Source organism: Lynx rufus, unplaced genomic scaffold (genome assembly GCF_022079265.1).
Source record: "Lynx rufus isolate CCGP_SWC_20201006 ecotype Redwood Valley unplaced genomic scaffold, mLynRuf1.p SCAF_9, whole genome shotgun sequence".
Lineage (NCBI taxonomy): Eukaryota > Metazoa > Chordata > Mammalia > Carnivora > Felidae > Lynx > Lynx rufus.
This window is the reverse complement of record NW_025814897.1, coordinates 99,037,345-99,059,284: the sequence shown is the minus strand read 5'-3', so window position 1 is coordinate 99,059,284 and position 21,940 is coordinate 99,037,345. Positions and strand designations below refer to the sequence as shown.

General features: G+C 51.5%; 1 protein-coding gene across 1 annotated transcript; it reads left to right on the top strand.

Annotated features, from left to right (window-relative positions):
• The first annotated feature begins 7 nt into the window (after nt 1-7).
• Nucleotides 8-20,222, top strand: ARHGAP1 (Rho GTPase activating protein 1). Its single transcript, XM_047070558.1, has 13 exons — nt 8-86; nt 3,656-3,825; nt 4,053-4,148; nt 11,288-11,375; nt 15,370-15,501; nt 16,115-16,201; nt 16,404-16,502; nt 16,868-16,975; nt 17,060-17,136; nt 17,349-17,426; nt 17,905-18,033; nt 18,214-18,317; nt 18,451-20,222. The coding sequence occupies exons 2-13, from the start codon at nt 3,693-3,695 to the stop codon at nt 18,637-18,639; spliced, it is 1,320 nt and encodes a 439-aa protein (XP_046926514.1). The 5' UTR covers nt 8-86; nt 3,656-3,692; the 3' UTR covers nt 18,640-20,222.
• The last annotated feature ends 1,718 nt before the right edge of the window (nt 20,223-21,940 follow it).

Sequence of the window (21,940 nt, the reverse complement as noted above, 5' to 3'; positions counted from 1 at the left end):
CGGAGGGGGCGGTTCCCGTTCTACCGCGGAGCCGGATGTTTGCCGAGCTTTGACAGGCGTGGCACAGGGAGCAGTGCCCGACCACGGTGAGCTGCGGAGCGCGGGGGTCTTCCTGGGTGGTGGGGGAGAAAAGGGAGGGACTAGACAGGTCACTTTAAGGCATAGGGTCAGGAAGGGGATGATTCGAGCGGATCCTAGGAAGGGAGCAGGAGTGGTATGGGGCCTGGCTTTCCCACAGCGGGTTTCAGCCCCCTCCTGGGTCTGCACCGAGGTGACTTGTCTCCTTTGCTGCTTTCCTCCTGCACTTCCCAGGGCAGAGTCTAGGTCAGATCCCTGTCATCGAGCAAGCCCACGGTAAGGGGAAGTCTCTTTGGTCCGAACTGGCGAAGCGCTAAGAGCAAGAAATTTGGGGAAAGTATTCCAGCCTGCCACTAATTAGGCCACGCTTTCATCTCTATTTCTTAATCTCTGAAATGGGATAATTACACCTATTACGGGTTTTGTAAACCACGAAGCTCTGTACAAATGCATTTGTAGTCGAAAGTCTCGCTGTTGTATCATGGGATTTGCATTTTCGCAATTTTGGAGCCCCAACTAGGAGGGCGGTCCCAGTGCCAGAGAATACGATTTCAAGTTATCTCAGTTCTTCGTGAAGATTAGGGGAGAGGCTTTACTTTGTTTTTTCATGGCACCTCTCTGAACCTTCAGAATCACATGAATGACATTTAAAGAAGTGTTGAGGGACTGACCTGCATCAAGAGACCACTTTATACAGATATAGATTAAAATCTTGACTCAGCTGTATGACCTGCCTAAACAGTTTGCTTATCTTTTCTGGCCCTGACTTTCCTCGAGCAGTAAAATGGGCCTGGTAATGCAAACCTCATGGTGCTGTTGTGAAGTTAAAAGGTAATTTGTCTACTCTATAGCACTATATAGGCTCTCAACAAATATTGGTTCCCTTCTCCATTTAGGAGACGAATTCACTCATTCAGTCATTCAACAAATGACAGCATCTGTGTGCTGAATAGGTCAGGGATTCTTAGATTCTCAGAGGGCCTTAAAATTTTATAGAAGATTTCATGCATGTGCTGATTTTTCTTAGGGAAAAAGTCCACAGATTTCATCAGAATTTCAGAGAAGTCCAGAGGTGAAAACCTCTGCCTAAAATGATTCTCAAAGATCTTTGTAAAAGTAGATATTACCTGTGGAGAAGAGAAATACTAATCTCAGAGTAAGGAGTATTTTGCACAGAGTGGAACAGGGCTTGTAGGTGACTGGAGTCTTAGGCAGCCAGGATACTTCATGGCCACCCCTTTATATTAGAATTTCCCTGAGCCAGCTTCCCTCACCCTCCCACTGAGTGGGAGCTAAACTTCAGGGTTCACAGGGGAAAGCAGCTGTGGGTTGGAGGCCAGTCTGGCTGGGAGGTGGAAACAACTGTGATTAGTTATGCTGGAAAAGGAGGCTATGGGGTGGGGGAGAGGTCAGTCTTGGAAGAACAGACAAAACAGAGGAGCAGTTACTGGAAAAGAGGTGGAGTTCAAGTTCAACTCCCTTTTAGAGGGTGTCCCTCTCCTTCCCTCACACATACTTCAGCTCGCAGCTGTTCCTTCTAACCCTGTTGTTCACTTCAGTGTGAGTATTTTAGAATACTGGAGAATTATGTTTCTGGAAGGAGTCTGTGCTTTTATAGATAAGGAGATGTAAGTCTAGTTAGGAAAAGACTTGCCCAGCATCTTTGCAACTCATTGGCTCCAGCAGGACTATAATCCAGTTCTCCATATCCCTCATCCCATGCCTTTTTTTTTTTTTTTTTTTTTTTTTTTTTTTGAGTTAAGACCCACTGTTGTGCAGAAAGACTTCTCTGGGATAGCTGTGGGCAGGGCTAATGGAGCGCTTGGTGCCTGGTCAGTGACAGAAGAGAAGGCATGAAGAGAAGACTCAGGCCTAACAGGGTGTGCTGAGTGTGCTGTGTGGTGTGTGCTGAGTTCTGTCCCTGTAACCCAGTGGAGTCCCCTTTCGGGGAATCCTCACAGCCATCTGGTTGAATGGGAGGAGTTTGTCGATGAATCAGGAGTGGATTCCTCAAGACTTAGAGTTGCCTGCATTGGAGGCTTGAAGGGCAATGGGAGAGCAGGGGTGTGGGGCACAGCAGCACTCACTGAGAGAAGTGCGTTCCCAGATAAGAGAGGGTCATCTTTCTCTGTGCTCATGGAAGGGATTTCTATTTTGGTGGTAATCAGCAGTAGTGAATAAGTGTAGCAGAGAAGAGGCCAGAGGAAAGGAGGAGAAAGACTTTCTGGATTTTGGTTTTTGTTTTATGGCTGTTTGGCTATTTGGCTGCTTGGCTTTGACTCAGGAGCTTGGAACAGCTTTTGCCACTGAATCAGTGTGGTTGCCCTGGTAACAGGGTGGTTGTTGCTAGGCACAGGGAGCCGGGTTTACCAGCCAGAGTCCTCGGCTGTGACGTGACGTGTGCAGGAGGTTGTCATGTTGCCTTAGAGCCCAGAGGTGTTTGGGGTCTGGATCCTAGCTAGCAGTTCCCCCCTCTTCTCCCTCCCTGTGCCTGGTCTTGTCTGGACTCTATCTGCCCTGCTGATTCTCTGACTATATATGTCATTTTTGGGCTCTAGGAATGTAGTGTGCTTAAGAGCGGCCTCTTCTCTGGGGTTGGACTGAGTGGATTCAATCCCCTCCCTGACCCACAGGGTGAGTTTGGGACGGAAGGGGATTGGCCTCCGTTTAGGGCCGAGGGCAGAAGGTACTGCTCTCGGGCTTCATGGGGCCACATCCTTGCTGCCAGACCTAGACCTGGGCAAGCCCAGCTTCCGAGCTGGCTCTTCTCCCTCTCAGTCTGCTGTGACTGCTGGTCTGTTTTTCGACTCCTGTAGCTTAACACTCTGAACGCCGTGGGATTCCCACTTTCCCATCTGTGCTCTCCAATGCTTGGCACTGTCTGTTGACCTTTCCCACCTTGAAACTAGCATTCAGAGCTCCCTGCAGTTTAGAGTGGGCCTGGGAACCCCCAAGAGCCTGAAGATTGCCCACTCTGACTGGCAGGCAGATTCCATCCCGTTTCTTGTTTCTGTCCTGGGGCAAACCCAGCTGGGCACCTTGACCATTGACTTTTTTCTGGGACCCTGTGGTCTCTGGCCACCTCCTGTTTCCAGGACAAAAGTGAGGGATGGAATAGACAAGGCCACAAATAACTTTTCATGTGGAATATCCCTGTACTCCGTAGATGCTTGCAACATCTCTACCCTCTAACTGCTGGCACCTAGGAAGCTTCTGTGCTCTATGACCCCTGAGGATGGGGTGTAGACTTCTACTCTCTACAGCTGGGACTGCATTGCTGAACCAGATAGGCAGTGGGCAGCATGGGCCCTGGCACGGCTCATCCCTTATCCAACTGGAGGACCTGAGGGCACGCCCTGAGCTGCACCATCCTCTGCCCCAGCTGCCTTTTCTGGCATCATGCCTGTGGAGAACCCAGGGCTACATGGAGCTCTTGGCAAGGATGCGAAGTGTTGAGGAACAGGAACAGGGGACACTGCGGGAGGAAAGAGTGAGATCAGGAGGGCTCGCTGTAGAAGTCACAGGGGAAAAAGAAGGTGCCCCTGACTTGCTAACCCCACCCCCGGTTTCTCTTCAGGTTCTGTGGAGCGAAGCTGTGAGGGACAGGCTTGGTCATGGACCCGCTTTCAGAGTTGCAGGATGACCTGACCTTGGATGACACCAGCCAGGCTCTGAACCAGCTGAAGCTAGCCTCCATTGATGAGAAGAACTGGCCCTCAGACGAGATGCCCGACTTCCCCAAGTCAGGTGGGTGCTGCCGGATCTCAGGCAGCCATACATGCCTTAGAAGGGGAGACTCCCTTCCTGTCGGAGGAAGACCCCAGGAGAGCAGGAGGAGGGCAGGGAGACCAGCCCCAGGGTGGGACTGGTAGCACAAGTCCTATGGTGGAGATGGGGAGGATCAAAGAACACAAGTCTTGGGGAGAACACTTCCAGTCCCCCAGATTACCCCCTGCCTTTGCCGTGTTCCTCAGATGACTCCAAAAGCAGCTCCCCGGAACCCGTGACACACCTGAAGTGGGATGACCCTTACTACGACATCGCCCGGCACCAGATTGTGGAGGTGGCAGGTGAGCACAGCCAGCAGTGCACCGTTTTCCTCCTGGTCTCCCCGCCGGCCTCTCAGGGGGTAGGGACTGGGGGACGGGCGGGTGCCCACTCTGTGGTCTGACCCCTGACCCCGGGGCTCCTGAGCACACGTACCATTCTTTAAACTCACACACTTGATTGTGATGGCCACTTGGCCTGTTCACCTGCAAGCACATCCTGACCTGTGACCCGGTTGTCTCTATTGGCCAATGGCGTGTGGGAGGCGGTGTGGCTTAGGAGACTTTGAAGTCAGAAAGCCCCGGTTTGATTTCCAGCTCTGCTCTGTGAACTCATGTCTTCCTCAAAGGGTTGCTGAGAGGATTACAGTAGTGACCGTCTATCAGGGTCTAGCCTGGAGCCGAAACATAGTTGGCCCTGAATGAGCGGCAGTTGATCTCCCTTCCCTTTGTCCTGATGTCAGCCTTTCCATCCCATCAGTTACTGGGGACCAGGGAGGTGCCAGTTCCTGTTGGGGAAGCCCTACCTCCAATGAAGTCTGGAATGGCAGAGTGTCCTTCCAGAAGTTAGGGAGCCCATGACCCCCTGGAGCATCAGGCCCCAGGAAGATGTGCTACCTTCGTGAGAGTGGGTATGAGCCCCGCCTTGGGTCTCAGCCTTAGTGAGCTCCCACTTTCCTGTTCTTAACGCAGGACCCAGAGTAGGGGAGGTCGCAAGGATGCTGGTGACCTGATTTCTGCCTGTAAGGTTGTACTACGAGAAGAGGAAATTAGAGTGATAGGATTCTTTGTCTTTCCCCTAACGGTCGTCCTCACTGGTAAGGACAGGCAACTGTAAGCTAGCATGGCAGCATGGCTCTGCTCTGAGGCATTGGGGTGGGCAAAGGAGGCCAGGCAGCACATGGCTCTGGAGCCCAGTGGTGCTGGCTTAAGGGGGCCCTAGAGGCATCTGGCCGTAGGGAAGCCATAGGGAGGTCCATATCTCTGAATGCTGGGCTCAGAGAGGGATGGGGCAGTTAAAAGAGTTGCCCCTAATGTCAGAGGCGTTTCCATGGCATTTGTGTTCCTGGTGCCTGCCTGGTACCCAAGCCTGGGTTGGAAGCCTTGGCTATGACTTCTTTCATCCATGCAGAAGCAAGGCTGAGAGTTCTTACCTGGCCGGGTCCTTACCTGGGCACAAGAGAGTCACCCAAAGGTTCAGAACTTTCTCTCCTCACTTCCAGAAATGGACCTGATTGGGGCATCAGGAGTATCTAATGTGGTGTGACATAGTCTCTATCCTCCTGGCCTATGTGGCCAAGACACAAAACAGAGCAGGGGGGGGACCCACCCCCATTCCCACGCTCACCCCGGCACCTGGTGACCCCCTTTCCCACTACAAAGCAGAGCTGCAACATGTTTCTGTTTCCCCAGGGTGTGATGAGCCTGAGGGGGCCCAGCCAGGTAGGTGTGTTCCTGGCTCTCTGTGCTTGGCCTCTGGGCTGTGGATCAAGAAGGGCTCTTGGTGGAAGCCAGGGGGGGCCAGCTTAATTGCAGCCCCACTTCAGGGAGCTGGGAGCTGGCGGTACCTGGGAGCCGGAAATAGCAAAAGGTTTACAGGAGGTTTGATAGGGTAGTGCCATGTGGGGACACATCCGGAGCCCAAAGGAAAAGGGGCTTCTGGGGAGGGAGGGCCCACGTCCCTGGGGGCAGGAGGCTGGCTGTGAGCAATGGCCTGGCCTTAGGGCTGGCTCAAGGCCCCTCTGGTGGGGGTGCCCCCAAGGGTGTGCCTCTCTAACTGCTGAGAAGAATTTGGATTGGTACCACCAGAGCAGGAGTCATTTGATGAGACCACGATGATGTCCTGGGAGGCCAGTTTCCTGGCATTAGAAACTGGAGAAAGAGCCCGTGTTGGAACGGAGGATGGATTATGTCCCCATCTCCTCTGCAGCCTGTGTTCTCCGAGCTGGTAGTAGCTGTCATTCTCCACAGTCAAATTTGACTCCGTCCAAGTGGTTCTTTCCAGTGGTGTGCTGATAAGCGTTTATCAGTTGGCTCTCTGGGAAGGTGGGGTGGGGGTGGAGGGGAAGGCTATTATTTATTTGTAGCATTTGCAATTTCGACCACAGCAGATTTCAAGCACCAACATGATGTCAACTGGCTACAGTATCCTCATCATTTAACAGTTTAACAAACGTGTGAGCCGGCCCCAGCACAGTGCCCCAGCCCCCACCTCCCATCTCCTTGGCCTGCTCTGCAGGTTGCGGGCGGGTGGTGGCTGGTCTGGCGGTTCCCAGAATGCCTGCTAGAGGACTGCACTGTTGCTGATTGATAGCCTGGGCACGTTCCTGATCGGGATCTGGGGAATGCAGAGTCTCCCTTCTCAGGCCGCTGCTCTTTTCCTGGTGCTTTCCACAGTCTCTGTGTCTTCTCATTGAGTCCTCACCCCCAGTGCCCTGGAGACACCAGACTCCTTCTCCCCCTGCAGTCTCCAGGGCAGAAGTCTGTTCTCTTCTGAGAGCAGGAGTAAAGTTCTTGTAGCGGCAGTTGCCCTCTCTGCTGGCAAATGCCAAGCCACCCAAGAGCTTGAGCAATGGGACTTAACCCCAGGGAAGGGAGGACAGGGGCTAGACCCTGGGGTCACCCACATCTCATTCTTGCTTGTCTGAGAGTCTTGCCTTGCAGCCCCTCACCAATCCCCCTTTTGCCCCATCCCCATTCTGACTTCATTCAACATGCATTTGTAGAACACCTACTCTGGAACAAGCCCTGTAGTCAGCACTGAGGATTCAGTGAGGAAAAACACACATCACCTCCTTCAAGGAGCACACAGTCCAGTGAAGTCGTTCTTAGAACTGGCCAGAGCCCTCTTTAAGAATATGAGTGATGTGGACCTCTTCTCCTAGGGAACATGTGCATGTGTTTGTAATATTTTTCATATCACATCTTGGCCTTGGTAGATGCCCATTGGTGGAGCCGTTGTTGAGAACCCAAAGTTTCCCATTTACAAGGTGTTGACAAGGCCAGCCATGATGGAGCCACAGGCCCCTGGCCCCTCACCTCAGTTGTTTGCTTAACCAGTTACTATCTCTTTAAATTCCAGAGCCCTGTGAGCTCAGACGTCCTGTCCCTCTCCCGCCAAAGTCCCTATATTTGCCAACCAATGAGGGCTGCATCCGTCTGTGGGGGGGTGGGGGATGGTGGTGGCAGGATGAAAAGAATCTTTTGGAACCTCCATGCTCCTCCTTGCATTTTCCTCTACATTCCAGGCCTTTCCTCTGCTTAGAGGGGAATAGGCAGATGTCCCTCCCCTCACATGCTCATGGCAGAAGGTTCCAGATTGTACATGAGGCTGGATCAGCCAGGCTGATCCTTTGTCCCTGCCCTACCACTTTGCTCTTGCTTCTTCTGTCAGTCTATGGGAAGGGATTGGAACAGGCCTGAGAGCCACCCCCCACTGGACTGGAGGGAACCCAGTACCTCGGGATCTAGGCTAGGGTATGACAGCAGGTGGTCTTGCAAAATAGACCTGTTGCTGGATGAGACGAGGCTGCACCTTCTCCTCAGACAGGCTTGCAGAGGGCTCTCTGCTTGTAAGTTTGGAGAAACTCTGTCCAGGAAACCGTCTAAAGCAATCTCGTAACCTAGATATCATCATGAACAAATTCCGAAATAGAACCATGCATACCACGTAATGCTGACCTATGACTTTATGCAGGCTTCCAACGTTTCTTGAATATCTGCCACATGCTGGGCTCTGGACCAGCACTGGAGTTTCAAAGATGGATGAGCCATGGCTCCTGCTCACAAGCCAGTAGAGGACACAAACACATAAATAATTATACAGAAGAGTCAAAGTATCACGGCAGAGGAACAGCTAACCTGTCTCGGGGAAGGAGGAGAGGACAAAGTCTTCTGGAATGAGTCTTAAGGATTCCAAGGAGTTAGCCTGGAGGAGGGGAGCGGAATTGTCTCAAGGAAGTTCTGTCTGGCAAAAGAAGCAGCAGCGTCCCAAAGCTGCCTGATGTGGACTGAGTTGCAAGCATGTCTGTGTTGAAAGTGAATCCTGTGAGTCATTCCAAAGAAGGGGCTGATCTAGAAGTTGGATATGGTAGTCAGACAGCTGGGAGTGAGGTGCTAAATTAGGCCAAAGCACCAAGCCACGCAGCCAGCAGGGCCTGGGGCCATGCTGCCCACATTCCAGAAGCCTCCTTCAGCCCCTCTGAGTCTTGCCCCAGCCCTGGAGAAAAGGGTCAGAGCCTTGGCAACCACTTCGGAAAAGCACTGACTCCTGGGTTAGGTCACTGACCGAGAAGAAGCATCAAGATCATGGCTTACTAAATATGGAGAAGGGCAGTCAGCAAGGCATGGGGCCGGGGGGCAGGGGGGGAGGGTTCCTCAATCCTCAGAGGTAGGTGGAGGACAGATGCAATGTGTTTCATGGGTTGTGTAAGTAGTCTTCTCATTTGCCCCTGAAGCAATGGGGATTAGGCAGTTGTGGTTTGGTGTCTCTGCAGGGTTGTGAAGGAAAAGATGTAGGGAAGGTCCCTGGGACATGGGGCAGTGAGGACCAGGCCTTGTCCTCATTGAGCTTTGTTTGGGGTGAGTGCTGTGCTGACCCTGCAAGAGCATCTCACCTTGGAGGGCAGTAGGAGATGTGTCAAAAGCTGCCCTGCTGCTGCTGCTTCTGCTGCTGCTTCTTTTAGTGTTTATTTGTCTTAGAGAGAGAGAGACAGACAGAGCATGAGCAGGGAAGGGGCAGAGAGAGAGACACAGAATCTGAAGCAGGCTCCAGGCTCTGAGCTGTCAGCACACAGCCTGGCGTGGGGCTTGGACTCACGAACTGCGAGATCATGACCTGAGCTGAAGTCGGATGCTCAACTGACTAAGCCACCCAGGCACCCCAAAAGCTGCCCAGCTTCTTGACAAAGCCAGATTAGACCATCAAATAGTGACCGGTTTGGGGCAAACACCCCAGTGATTACTGCCAAATGAGCATTCTTGCAAAGCATTTCAAACTCCTCTGAACTCCATGTTCTTTAGAATATCCTTAATGAGAGGGACACGTGGGTGGCTCCGTTGGTTAAGCGTCTGACTTCAGCTCAAGTCATGATCTCGTGGTTTGTAAGTTTGAGCCCCACATCAGGCTCACTGTTGTCAGCCTGTCAGCACAGAGCCCACTTCAAATCCTCTGTTCCTCTCTCTCTGCCCCTCCCCTGCTTGCACTCTCCCCCAAATAAATAAATAGTTAAAAAAATAATATCCTTAATGAGAAGGGGTATGATTTTTAGGAATGTCTAGGAGTCAGAGCCAAGTGTGGTTAATAATTCTAGTAATAAAATCAGAAAATGTGATAGTGGTCAAAGATGAGACTGGACCATTAAGTTATCACACCCATTTCCTCAGTGGCCTTGGACTTGCTCAGAAGGTAGTTTCAAGAAGTCTTCCAAATACGCTGCTCAGAGAGGGCACTTCTGGAATAAGCATCAGCTTTTAAGATAACTTGCTAGATAGCAGTTGCTTTGATGGGCATGACTTTCAGTTTTTTTTAAGTTAAGGTGACATTTAAATAACAAAATTAACCATTTTAAAGTATGTAATTGGTTTTCTTTTTTAATGCTTATTTATTTACTTATTTTGAGAGAGTGTGAGCAGGGGAGGGGCAGAGAGAGAATCCCAAGCAGGCTGTGTGCTATCAGTGCAGAGCCTGACACGGGACTTGATCCCACGAACCTCAAGATCATGACGTGAGCCAATATCAAGAGTCAGTTGCTTAACCAACTGAGACACTCAGGCGCCCCTACAGTTGGTGGTGCTGAGTACATTCACAATGTTGTACAACCACCACCTCTGTCTAGTCCCACAATTTCATCCATACCCATTCTAAATCCTATAACCATAAAGAGCCAATCCCTAATCTCCCCTCTTCCCAGCAACTGGCAACCACCAGTTTGCTTTGTTTATGTGGATTTACCTATTCTAACATCTTTTTTTTCCTCATTTTATTTTTTTTTAATTTACATCCAAATTAGCATATAGTGCAACAATGATTTCAGGAATAGATTCCTTAATGCCCCTTACCCATTTAGCCCATCCCCCCTCCCACAACCCCTCCAGTAACCCTCTGTTCTCTGTATTTAAGAGTCTCTTATGTTTTGTCTCCTCCCTGTTTTTATATTATTTTTGCTTCCTTTCCCTTATGTTCATCTGTTCTGTCTTAAAGTCCTCATATGAGTGAAGTCATTTGATATTTATCTTTCTCTGACTGACTAATTTTGCTTAGCATAATACCCTCTAGTTCCATCCACATAGTTAGTTGCAAATGGCAAGATTTCATTCTTTTTGATTGCCAAGTAATACTCCATTGTATGTATATACTACATCTTCTTTATCCATTCATCCATCCATCGATGGATTTTGGGAGAGTATGACATGGACATTTGGGCTCTTTCCATACTTTGGCTATTGTTGATAGTGCTGCCATAAACATTGGGATGCATAACATCTTTTTTTTAACCTTTTATTTATTTTTGAAAGAGAGACACAGAGTGTGAATGGGGGAGGGGCAGAGAGGGAGACACAGAATCTAAAGCAGGCTCCAGGCTCTGAGCTGTTGGCACAGAGCCTGACACGGGGCTCAAACCCACAAGCTGTGAGAATCATGAACCTGAGCCGAGGTTGGACACTTAATTGACTGAGCCACCTAGGCGCCCCAGATTTCCCTATTCTGGATAACTCAGATAAGTGGAGTCGTACAATATGGAGGCATTTGCATCTGACTTCTTTCACTTAGCATCATGTTCTCAAGGTTCATTCATAATGTAGCATGGATCAGTACTTCGTTCCTTTTTATGGCCAAACGACATATCCGCTGCATGGATATACCACATTTTCTTCATGCGTTCATGCGTTGATGGGCATTTGGGTCTTTCCACCAGGTGTGACTTTTTAAAAAGCTGTTATTTTTTTAGACCCCAGCTCAGTAGCCCTGCGAGCAACCCGTCCCTCTTTCTTCAGTGACACACCCTTGAGTGCAGACAGCTGCCCAGAGGTATGTCTGCGTTAGCCCCTCTGGCCCCCGCGCTATGTGGTTCAGGTCTCCAGGCCCGGCACCTTTGAGTTCCTCAGCCCGCTTCTCTCGGCTGATCTGCCACCCACTGTGCTCCATCTTTCTCCACACCTAGGAGACGACAAGTATGGGCGGAAGATCATCGTGTTTAGTGCCTGCCGAATGCCCCCGAGCCACCAGCTGGACCACAGCAAGCTCCTGGGGTGAGTACCCCTGGGCAAGGTGGAGGGACCTACACCCAGCATCGGCTGATGCCGTTCTCCTTACCGTCACTTCCCTCGGTGCCTCTCCTCTTCTCCCGTGGGAGCTATTTTACATTTTGGGGAGAGCACTGCACTAGGAGCCAGACCTGGTTTCTAGTCTGGGAAACTGCAGCCTTAGAAGGGTGTCTTCATCTCTTCAAGCCTCTTTTCATAATCAAGCCCTCCTTCCTTGTGGGAGATACTGCACGCGGATGTGCTTGGGAAAGTTAAATACTATCCACACGGGAGGACTGATTATTATGATGTGGTGCTTCTGATGTGGTTGCAGTTGTTCATCATTTAGATGAATAATCAGTGAATTTTGTGTCAGATTTGGTGCCAGTGGCTTCTGTACCTATCTGGATTCTGTTAGCCAAATATATGTAATAGCTCTGATTGGTCTAGAAACCTGATAAGTGTTCACTGCTGAGCCACCACTGGGCCCCGGGCATGTGGACCCATGGGGACCCGGGCATGTGGTCCTGGGCGCAGGACCTCCGTGGATACCGGGCCAGAGCGGTCTTCTGAGGTGCCTTAGTGTGTGTCCATTTACCATCTTGCACTTCTCTCCTGATCTCTACTAAAGCACTCCCTGAAACTGATACCAGTTCTTTGGGATCCTGGATGGTTCTGTGCATGTAGGGGGTGGTGAGGGGTTGGGCAGGCCAAGGGTGCGGCTGCAGAATGGGAAGGGGCCTGAGTGCAGCATCTGCAGTCCTGGTGAGCCAGGCCTGAGTCTCTCCGGCCTTGTGTGTGAGTTTCCTCTCTGGCTTCCTGAACCCTTCTCCTGCCGCCCCTCAGCCAGGCAGGCCGAGCCTTGTTCAGGCCCATCACATGGCTTAGCCAGGAGCAGGCCAGGGAGCTCAGCCTGAGGGTAGCTGAGTCACACCCCTACCCTCTGGTTTAACACAGCCTGTCTGATTTGGCAGGTGACAGACTCCTGGCCAGATAATAGTCTGAGTGGGAGGAAATCAGAGGAAGGAGATGGGAAAGCACCCAGTTTTCAGGAGAAAGCTTGCCGAGTGAGGCTCCACCACTCAGGAGGCTTCCTCTGATTTCTGGAAGCCCCCTGCATCCATCCTGTCTGTCCTCCACCCCTTCCCAAAGGGGTCTCCCTGCCCCCATGCAGCCTGCACGGCAGCACTTTCAGTGGGGATCAATCATATTATCTCAGCCTTGTCCTTTCCCAGCTGTCCAGCCAAATCTGGGAGGTTGAAATAGAAAATGTCCGAAGCTTGGATTCAGCTGTACTCCTTACTAGCTGTGTGCTTGGGGGCAGCTCTTTTCTGAACCCTATAAAAATAAGAATTTTTTTTAGGGTTCATAGGGTTGTTGTGGGCATTAGGTAAAGGTAATATACATGAAATGTCATTGTATATCATTGTAAAGTATTACAGATTTCAAGAATTTAGAAAAACGTGAAGTAGCTATAAAGAAAAAATACAATGATAAATAAAATCTCCCATAAACCTACCACCCAGAGAGAAAACTAGTGTTAATATTTTAGTGTATTCACTTATTTTTTTCTATAATATACACAGGTGTTTGTATAGTCCCCTCTGTATCTTATATAACATCTTCTGAGCATTAAACATTCTTCAAAGATATCCTTTAAAAACATGTTATTGGCATATGTGTGCAGAGAAAAGTGAACAAATTATGTATACTACTTGATAAATTTTCAAAAATGGAATACACCAGGGGTACCTGGGTGGCTCAGTCAGTTAAGCATCTAACTTTCGCTCAGGTCATGATCTCGCGGTTTGTGAGTTCGAGCTCCGCATCAGGTTCTGTGCTGACAGCTCAGAGCCTGGAGCCTGCTTCAGATTCTGTGTCTCCCTCTCTCTCTGCCCCTCCCCTGCTCTCTCTCTCTTAAAAAATAAATAAACATTAAAAAAATAAAGAATTTCCAAAAATGGAATACACCAGGGTCGCCTGGGTGGTTGGTTAAGTGTCCAACTTCGGCTCAGGTCATGATCTTGCGGTTCGTGAGTTCAAGTGCCGTGTCGGGCTCTGTGCTGACAGCTCAGAGCCTGGAGCCTGCTTCGGATTCTGTGTCCCCCTCTCTCTCTGCCCCTGCCCCACTCATGCCCTGTCTCTCTCAAAAATAAATAAAACATTAAAAAAAAGTTTTTTTTAATGGAATACACCATGTCATCCACACCCACAGACCTCCCTTTGCTCTTCTAGTCACTACCCCAATGGGTGACTGCTCTTCTGACACCTAACTTCACAGATAGGTTCTGTCTGCAGAAACATCTTGTAAGGTTTTCTATTTATAGATATCCTGTATTTTATTTGACCAGTTCCCTGTTTTTGGACAGTTAGCTTGCTGCTCAAAAAATTTTTTTCCATTGTAAAACAGGCCACATGCAATGAACAGCCTTCTACAAAAATGCTTCTGTTCATTTCTGATTGTTTCTTTAGCATAAATTCCGGGGTATATTTTTATAGGATCAAAGAGTATGAACATCTTTCAGCTTCTGATACACATCACTTTACTGCCCTCCAAAAAGGCCGTAACACTCATCAAAGAATGACTGTATTTTCACCACAATTTTTGCTATTTTATAGTTACAGAATGGCATCTTTATATGTGACAGCTCTTTGCAGACTGCAAAGTGCTCAATGTGTATAAGGGGTAATTACCATGTAGCAATAAGGATTGGAATCACAGTAATAATCCGGCATTAGACACTTCACATGCCTGCCTGTGTGGGCCAGACCAGCACCCTGGGCCATGATATAGGGCACCGTGTCTGGGTTAGGTCAGGCTGTATCTGAACACTTACTCAAATCCTTGAGTACCTCCCCCGGCACCATTCCTCCCTCCCCCCCCCCCCCCCCCAGAAGTCCTTGGCCTTCCTGTAGGCCCAGCCTCTCAGCCTGGAGTGGTGTTCTGCTGGGGTCTGAGCATGGTTGGCCAACCAGAAAGAACTTTCCCTGGACTCCTTTCCCATTCTAGAGTTCTTATCTGTCCCCTTTGTACTTATCCACTTTAGGTGCTCAACACCTCTGCATGTATGTGCTTGTGTGGGGTGATAGGTACTATGTTGTGAGCATGGGGAACTTGAGATGTGGCTCTTTGGTCCAAGAAAAGCCCAGTGACTAGAGCAGGGGAGGGGACCCTCTAGTCACCCCAATCCCCTCTCATGGGCACAGTGCTTTATAGACTATGATGGGAGGTTGAGTATATAAGCTGCCCTTTGGTCAACAGGACCAAACATTGGAGTTAGCTCATCTCCAGGCTCCACCACAAGCTGTGTGACTTTAGATAAGTGCTTGACCTCTCTGAGCTTCACTGCCCTCACTTGTAAGGAGGAGATAATCTCAGCCCCAATTATTATGAGGAAGGCAGGAGATATTGTATACAAAGTGCTTGGCAGACACTAAAAGCTAAATATATATATTTTTTATTTTTTTAATGTTTATTTTTGAGAGACAGAGACAGAGACAGACAGACAGAATCTGAAGCAGGCTCCAGGCTCTGAGTTGTGAGCACAGAGCCTGACGCAGGGTTCAAACTCTTGAGTGGTGAGATCATGACCTGAGGCGAAGTTGGACGCTTAACTGACCGAGCCACCCAGGCACCCCTAAGAGCTAAATACTGATGAATGGTGACCGTCGTCATTATTATTGACTCAGGGCAGTCCTGCAGAGAATGTTACTGCCATTTTTACTGCGGGTATGTGAGAGGGCTCAGTTACAGTCCCGATGTCCTGATTTCTGGCCTGGGCTGTTACTACCATTCTTCTTCCTCCGTGCAGCCCAACCACTAGCCTGAATCTCCTCCACGACAACACGGTGACTGATTATGCAGCCAGAATAGGCAGTGCAGGAGAGGGGCTCGTGGGGAGGTGTATGGTACAAGCAGAAGACTCCTGGGGTGCTGAGTCCTGTCTCAGGGGGCCCCGCCTGTGTCGAGGATGGGCCTGAATGGGCTTTTCTCTTGTAGGTACCTGAAGCACACCCTGGACCAGTATGTGGAGAGCGACTACACACTGCTGTACCTGCACCATGGCCTGACCAGCGACAACAAGCCCTCCCTTAGCTGGCTCCGGGATGCCTACCGAGAGTTTGACCGCAAGTGGGTTGGGGCCTGGGGACAGGTCTGGAGCCGACAGCTCTGCCGGGTTCTGGGCTGCCCTCTGCTTGCTCAGGAGCTTATATCCAGTTCATCTCCAGGCTCCACCGCAAGCTGTGTGACTTCGGATAAGTGCTTGACCTCTCTGCATCTCCCTGCCCTCACTTGTAAAGAGGGGATAATCCCAGCCCCAATTGTTATGAGGCAAGCAGGAGATAATGTGCTTGGCAGACACTAAAAGCTAAATATTTTCTTTTTAATTTTCTTAATGTTTGTTTATTTTTGAGAGAGACAGAGTACAAATGGGGGAGGGGCAGAGAGAGACACCGAATCTGAAGCAGGCTCCAGGCTCTGAGCTGTCAGCATTGGGTAAAAGCAAAGAATCTGAAGTTGGAACGTCCTGGGTTTAACCCCCAGTTTCTCTACTTATTCACCCTGCCCTTCCCTGTTACTTAACCTCTCCGAGTCTCCGTTTCCTAATCTGTAAAATGGGACAACAGTGGCACTTACCTCTCAGGTTTTCCATGAGTACTCAAATCAGAAAATGTGCACGAAGAACCTAGCTGTGTGCCTCTTCCACCACACCCACTGCTGACTTCCTGTTCTGTCTCTGCAGGTACAAGAAGAACATTAAGGCTCTGTACATCGTGCACCCCACCATGTTCATCAAGACCCTGCTCATCCTCTTTAAGCCCATCATTAGGTGAGCAGCTGATGGGGGAGAACAGTGACCTCCCCACACTTCCCTCTCAGCTCTGAAGCACATACCTGAGGAGGCCAAGAATCCTGGAGACAGACCATTTTTGGGCTCGGCCTTTGACCTTGGAGGGGCTGCCGAGGGGATGGTGGGGGCCTGCCAAAATGGGCCCTCCCCCACTGACCCATGCCCGTTATTTTGCCGGCAGTTTCAAGTTTGGGCAGAAGATCTTCTATGTGAATTACCTGAGTGAGCTGAGCGAGCACGTGAAGCTGGAGCAACTGGGGATCCCTCGCCAAGTGCTCAAGTAAGGCCTGGGCCGTGTGTGCCCGCCGGGCACGGGTGTGCCTGTGTGTCATGTTTGTGGGGTAGGACATGCCAGCCAAGGGCAGGGGAAGCCTTGAGAACCCCAGGAAGCAGAGGAAGTGAAGGTAATGAGTAAGAGACAGCATATGGGGTCAGAGAGTGTGAGGTCAGATCCCATTCCTGTCACTTAAAAAACTCTGTGACTGATTCTCTTCAGTCTCCACTCTGTCATGTGTAGAGCAGGGCTCCTATGAGGACTGAATGAAGTGACCCACGTACAATAGCACAGGAAGTACCCAACACACAGGGTTGCCAACGTGACGACAAAGCCAAGTCGAGGGCCTGACCCTCCCTCTGCTCTCCCAGGTATGATGACTTCCTCAAATCCACACAGAAGAGCCCTGCGACAGCCCCCAAGCCCATGCCACCACGGCCCCCTTTGCCCAACCAGCAGTTTGGGGTCTCGTTGCAGCAGTGAGTATGCAAAAGGTGGGCAGGCCTGGCACGTGGGGACCGGAAAGGGCTTACAGACCCAGCTCACTGCTCTTGTCGCCACAGCCTCCAGGAGAAGAACCCAGAGCAGGAGCCCATTCCGCTTGTGCTCCGGGAGACTGTTGCCTACCTGCAGGCTCATGGTGAGTGCCAAGGCCACTGGCCGCAGGACCTCCAGGACCTGCTTCTTCCCCTGCAGTCGAAACCGTAGGTCCCTCCTCAGCCCAGTCTCCCAGCTCCCCTTGGGGAGCATCAGCACCCACACCGACCCTCAATGGAACCCCAAGACAGAACAGGTCGAAGAGTCTGCACACTGCCCCAGAGCTGAGACTCACCAGGCCCCACTGTTTCCCAGCTCTCACTACTGAGGGGATTTTCCGGAGATCAGCCAACACTCAAGTTGTGCGGGAAGTACAGCAGAAGTACAACATGGGTGAGTGCTCTGGGGTGTGCCTGGGCCCGCAGTGGGAGGGGAGGAGGGGGGGAGATGGGGCACGGGTGTCACTGTTAGGGCACTTCTTTGCCTTCTGCTGCCTGGGAAGCAAGGGCCCTCCGTTCTGTTTCTGTCAGAGGTTTCTGTGGCATTTGGTATGATTACACGGATCCCACTCCTGCCTGGCTGTCCCAGGCCTGCTGCCTCATCGGTCAGGCTTCCGGGTCCTGGGTTTAGATTCAGAGATGAAGAAGAACTGTCATGTGCCATGTGTGCTGGGGGGGCCCCATTCAACCCGGTCCCCTCATCACAGAGGAGGAGGGGAAGGCCTGTGTGAAAGGGCTCTGTAGGAGGAGGGTGTTGTGCAGTGGCTGAGGGTGATCGGGCAATGGGGTCTGCTCGGCCTCTGGATCGGCCGTCTGGATGGGCCGCCGGCCTCCGTGCTGGGCCCAGCTCCTTCTCCATCCCCACCCCCCAGGGCTGCCTGTGGACTTTGACCAGTACAATGATTTGCACCTGCCGGCGGTCATCCTCAAGACCTTCCTCCGGGAGCTTCCTGAGCCCTTGCTCACCTTTGACCTTTACCCCCACGTTGTGGGCTTCCTCAGTGAGTGCCCCTGTCTTCCCTCCCTAGTTCTGTGCTTATTCTGCTGGGTTGGGGTCAGGGCTGCACTCACAGCAGGTAGATTTGGCCTGTCCTCCAAGGAAAGTCTGGTTGGGGTCTCCCTTCTGGCCTCATGTCGGCCCAGCCCCGGGCCACTGTGACCTAGGCCCCAATTCCTTGTAGACATTGATGAGAGCCAGAGAGTGGGGGCAACGCTGCAGGTGCTCCGGACGCTGCCTGAGGAGAACTACCAGGTGCTTCGTTTCCTCACTGCCTTCCTGGTGCAGGTGAGACCCGGCCTCAGCTTCTGCTGTTCACCTGGAGGAGGGCGGGAGGGGGAGAACTGCCACCCTTGCAGCTCTTGGGAATGGGAGGCAGGCTCTCTGGCTTCCTGCTGCAGCCCCCTGATTCCCTCCACAGATTTCTGCCCACTGTGACCAGAACAAGATGACCAACACTAACCTGGCTGTTGTCTTCGGCCCTAACCTGCTGTGGGCCAAGGATGCTGCCATCACCCTCAAGGCCATTAATCCCATCAACACGTTCACCAAGTTCCTTCTGGATCACCAAGGGGAATTGTTCCCCAGCCCTGACTCGGGAGGGCTCTGAGCCCTGCCCCACCACCCTTCCCAGCTTCAGCCTTATGAGTCTGGGGCTCCTGCCCAGGAAAGGGGCCATGAGGCCCTGGGAGCTGGAAGCTGGAGCCAGCCAGTTGGGCAGCTCTTCCTCCCCTTCTGTCCAGCCCACCTGGCCAGCCCTGGAGACCTCGCTGTAACCACGAGACATTTTTCTTCGCCTTATACTTCTCACTGCCTCCTTGGACCCCTGGCTCCTTGCCAGGCTCTGCAGATCTGGCGGCCTTTGGCTCTTCTAGTATGAAAAAGACTGGCCCCAGAAACTGCTTACCCACTTTCTCCTGCCTCTCTTTTCCTGGCAATTGCAGATGCCTCAATCACTGCCGGCTGGGCTGGTAGCTGGGGCTGATCCTCCCTTCCCTGGCTGCTGGGGAGTAAGAGGCCATGCTGGCTTGGGCCTGCCTGCTGAGGCATCTCCCTGGGTGAAGGCCTTGTGTGCCAGCACCTGCTCCTGTCCTCTCCTCTAATGGTTCAGCCTTGTGTTTTTACACAGCTAAGGACGGGCAAGGCTGGGGTCTGCTTCCTATTTCTGCCTCCTTCTCGTCCTCACATCCTGGGTCAGGCTTTCTGAAGTGATACTGCCCCCAGGGCGTTCTAGCCCCCTGTTCTGGCAGCTTGGATGACAGGGCTGAGTCCCAGCATCCATTTGAAATATACACCCCATTCCCGCCCCAAAGCCTCTTGGCGGTCTGGTTGGGCCAGGGACAAGCAGTCTCATCCCCCCTGCCCCATGCCTTGCCTCTTCTCTCTACCTACTTGGACAGATCCTCAGTATAGGGCTCTTGTGGACAGGTCTGTTGTGGGGTCACACTGGTCCCTGCTCTGGCCAGAAGTGACTCAGTGCCTCAGGATCTGTGGGTAGGGACTCCCGGAGGGGCTGAGCAGAGACTTTGCCAATTAGATCAGTCCCTGCCAGGGGAGTTCTAGCAACCTCCCCCAGGGACTACAAGCCCCAGGGCCCTGTCATCTTTCAGAAAATATGGACCCCAATGATTGGTACTTCTCATTCCAACTGTGTCCCTTAGAATGATACTCCTTCCTGGTGAACCCTGGGGACCCCACTTCCTGCAGCCTTGTCCCCTGGCAGCAGGATACTAGATGCACAGTGGCCCTGCCCCCACAGCCTTGGCCAGAGCCTGTACTGGGGTGGGGGCCTTATTGACCAGCCCAGCCCCATCTGTGAGGGGGGTGCAGCCTGAGCCCCAACCTCGCTGGGCTCTCTCCTCATGATGCTAGCATGTCAGGACTCCCAGGGCCTGGAGTGGCTGCTGGTTCCCTGACAGTCCCTGCATCTCTAGCCCAAGCCAGGGCTTCCGCTTTCTGCCCTCCTGTGTATATCAGGTGTTGCTCACAGCCCCATTTACTGGGGAGCCTCGTGGATCTCTTTGGTCTTTCTCCTGTCCCCTGTCCCACTGGTCTGTACCTGCGGGGAAAAGGGGGGGAGGCGGGAGTACTGTGAATCAAGTGTTCACATTCACTTAATGACTTCCTTGGCACCAATCATGTATTTCACCTTTGCACTTTTTGTATTTCAATAAAAAAGGAGATGGAAAACTACCCACCTGAATGTTAGGAAGTAGGCCTGGAGTCTCAGAAAGGGGTGGGAAGTGTGGTGTGGTTGTGGAAGATGAGCAGGTGGGGCCTCAGGAAGTCACCTCCCCAGTCCATCTGACCCCTTCCTTCCTTCCTTCCTTCCTTCCTTCCTTCCTTGTCTTGTTCCTTGGGGAGTGGGTGTGAAGCCAGCTTTCTGACATCTTCCAGGCTTGGACGTGTGAATGGTCACTCTCCATGTTGTAAGTGTGCACCATTCCAACTGGCCACCAAGTGCTGTATCCTATGACCAAGGCCTCTTCTGTCCCCAGAATGGAGGGGACCGTGGTGAAAGCAGTGTGGGCTTTAGAATCAGACCTGGTCTTGAGTCCTAGTCCCATCACCCCTCCCACCAGCTCCAAATGGTAACAGCCATATAATCAGCCCACATGAGACTGTCTCCTTATTTCTCTAAGGATCAGAAATGATGCACACAGGATGTAACAGTGAGTGCTCAGTGGTGATCAGAATGACCGTCATTTCACAAAGGAATGAAATGGTCCCAATTTTGTGGAGCAGCTGGGATTGGAAACCTCATGTGACCATTTGCTTCTCTTGGCCCTCCTGTTGGCCTGAAAGACTTGGCTCTTTCCACCTGCCACCCAATCCTATAGAGGCTAGGAAATATCCAGTTTTCCCTTCCTCTCCTGAGCAGGTTTCGCTGTGCTTTTAAAGACTAAGATGGTAAAATTTAAGTTATGTGTATTTTACCACAAGTTAAAGATAATGGTTTGTCACCTGGAGGGCAGATCAGAATTTCACTTGGCATGATGGTCAAGGTCAAGTTCCACCTGTCTGCTGCCTGCCTGTTGATTGCAATCAGGTTATGGTGGCCTCAGCTGAGCCTGTTCTTTTTTCTCCTCGTTGCCTGCTCTGGCTGGGGGAGCCAGGGCAGAACTGCAGGATCAAGCTGTGGTGTTAAGATGCTGGTTAAGGGGCGCCTGGGTGGCGCAGTCGGTTAAGCGTCCGACTTCAGCCAGGTCACGATCTCGCGCTCCGTGAGTTCGAGCCCCGCGTCGGGCTCTGGGCTGATGGCTCAGAGCCTGGAGCCTGTTTCCGATTCTGTGTCTCCCTCTCTCTCTGCCCCTCCCCCGTTCATGCTCTGTCTCTCTCTGTCCCAAAAATAAATAAACGTTGAAAAAAAAATTTTTTTTAAAAAAAAGATGCTGGTTAAAAACACAGGCACCGAGCTGCAGGAAGCTAGTCCCATTGCACAACTGGCCCTCACCCAGTTAGTCCAACAGAAGGCACTGGCAGCCTCTCTCACTGGCTCTGTTCAGCTCTATGCTGGGTGACTGTTTGGAACAGAGGGACAGTATCCTAGGGAAACTATGAGAGGGGAGCCAGAGACCAAGAGAGTTGTTCACTTGGGCTGGGCTCCTGGCAGGGCCTCTGAGTGACGCAAAAGCCAGTTTACTGCTGCCTTGGCAACAGCAGGTCTCTGGGGGCAGGGTGTAGGGAGATGCTTTAAAGGGGTAGGACACCATCATGAGACATGGGGCAACTGAACGCTTTTAGTTTGCTTTTGGGGGGGGATCCCAACCGAAGGTAAAGACACTAGGGACAGACTTTTCACCATTTCTGATGTGGGTTTGGTGACTGTCCCAACTGGCTGCACAGTCAGGTATCATGGCGAGTATCATGTGCAGTTAACTAACAAGCTAGGGCTCCGAGGGCCCATAATG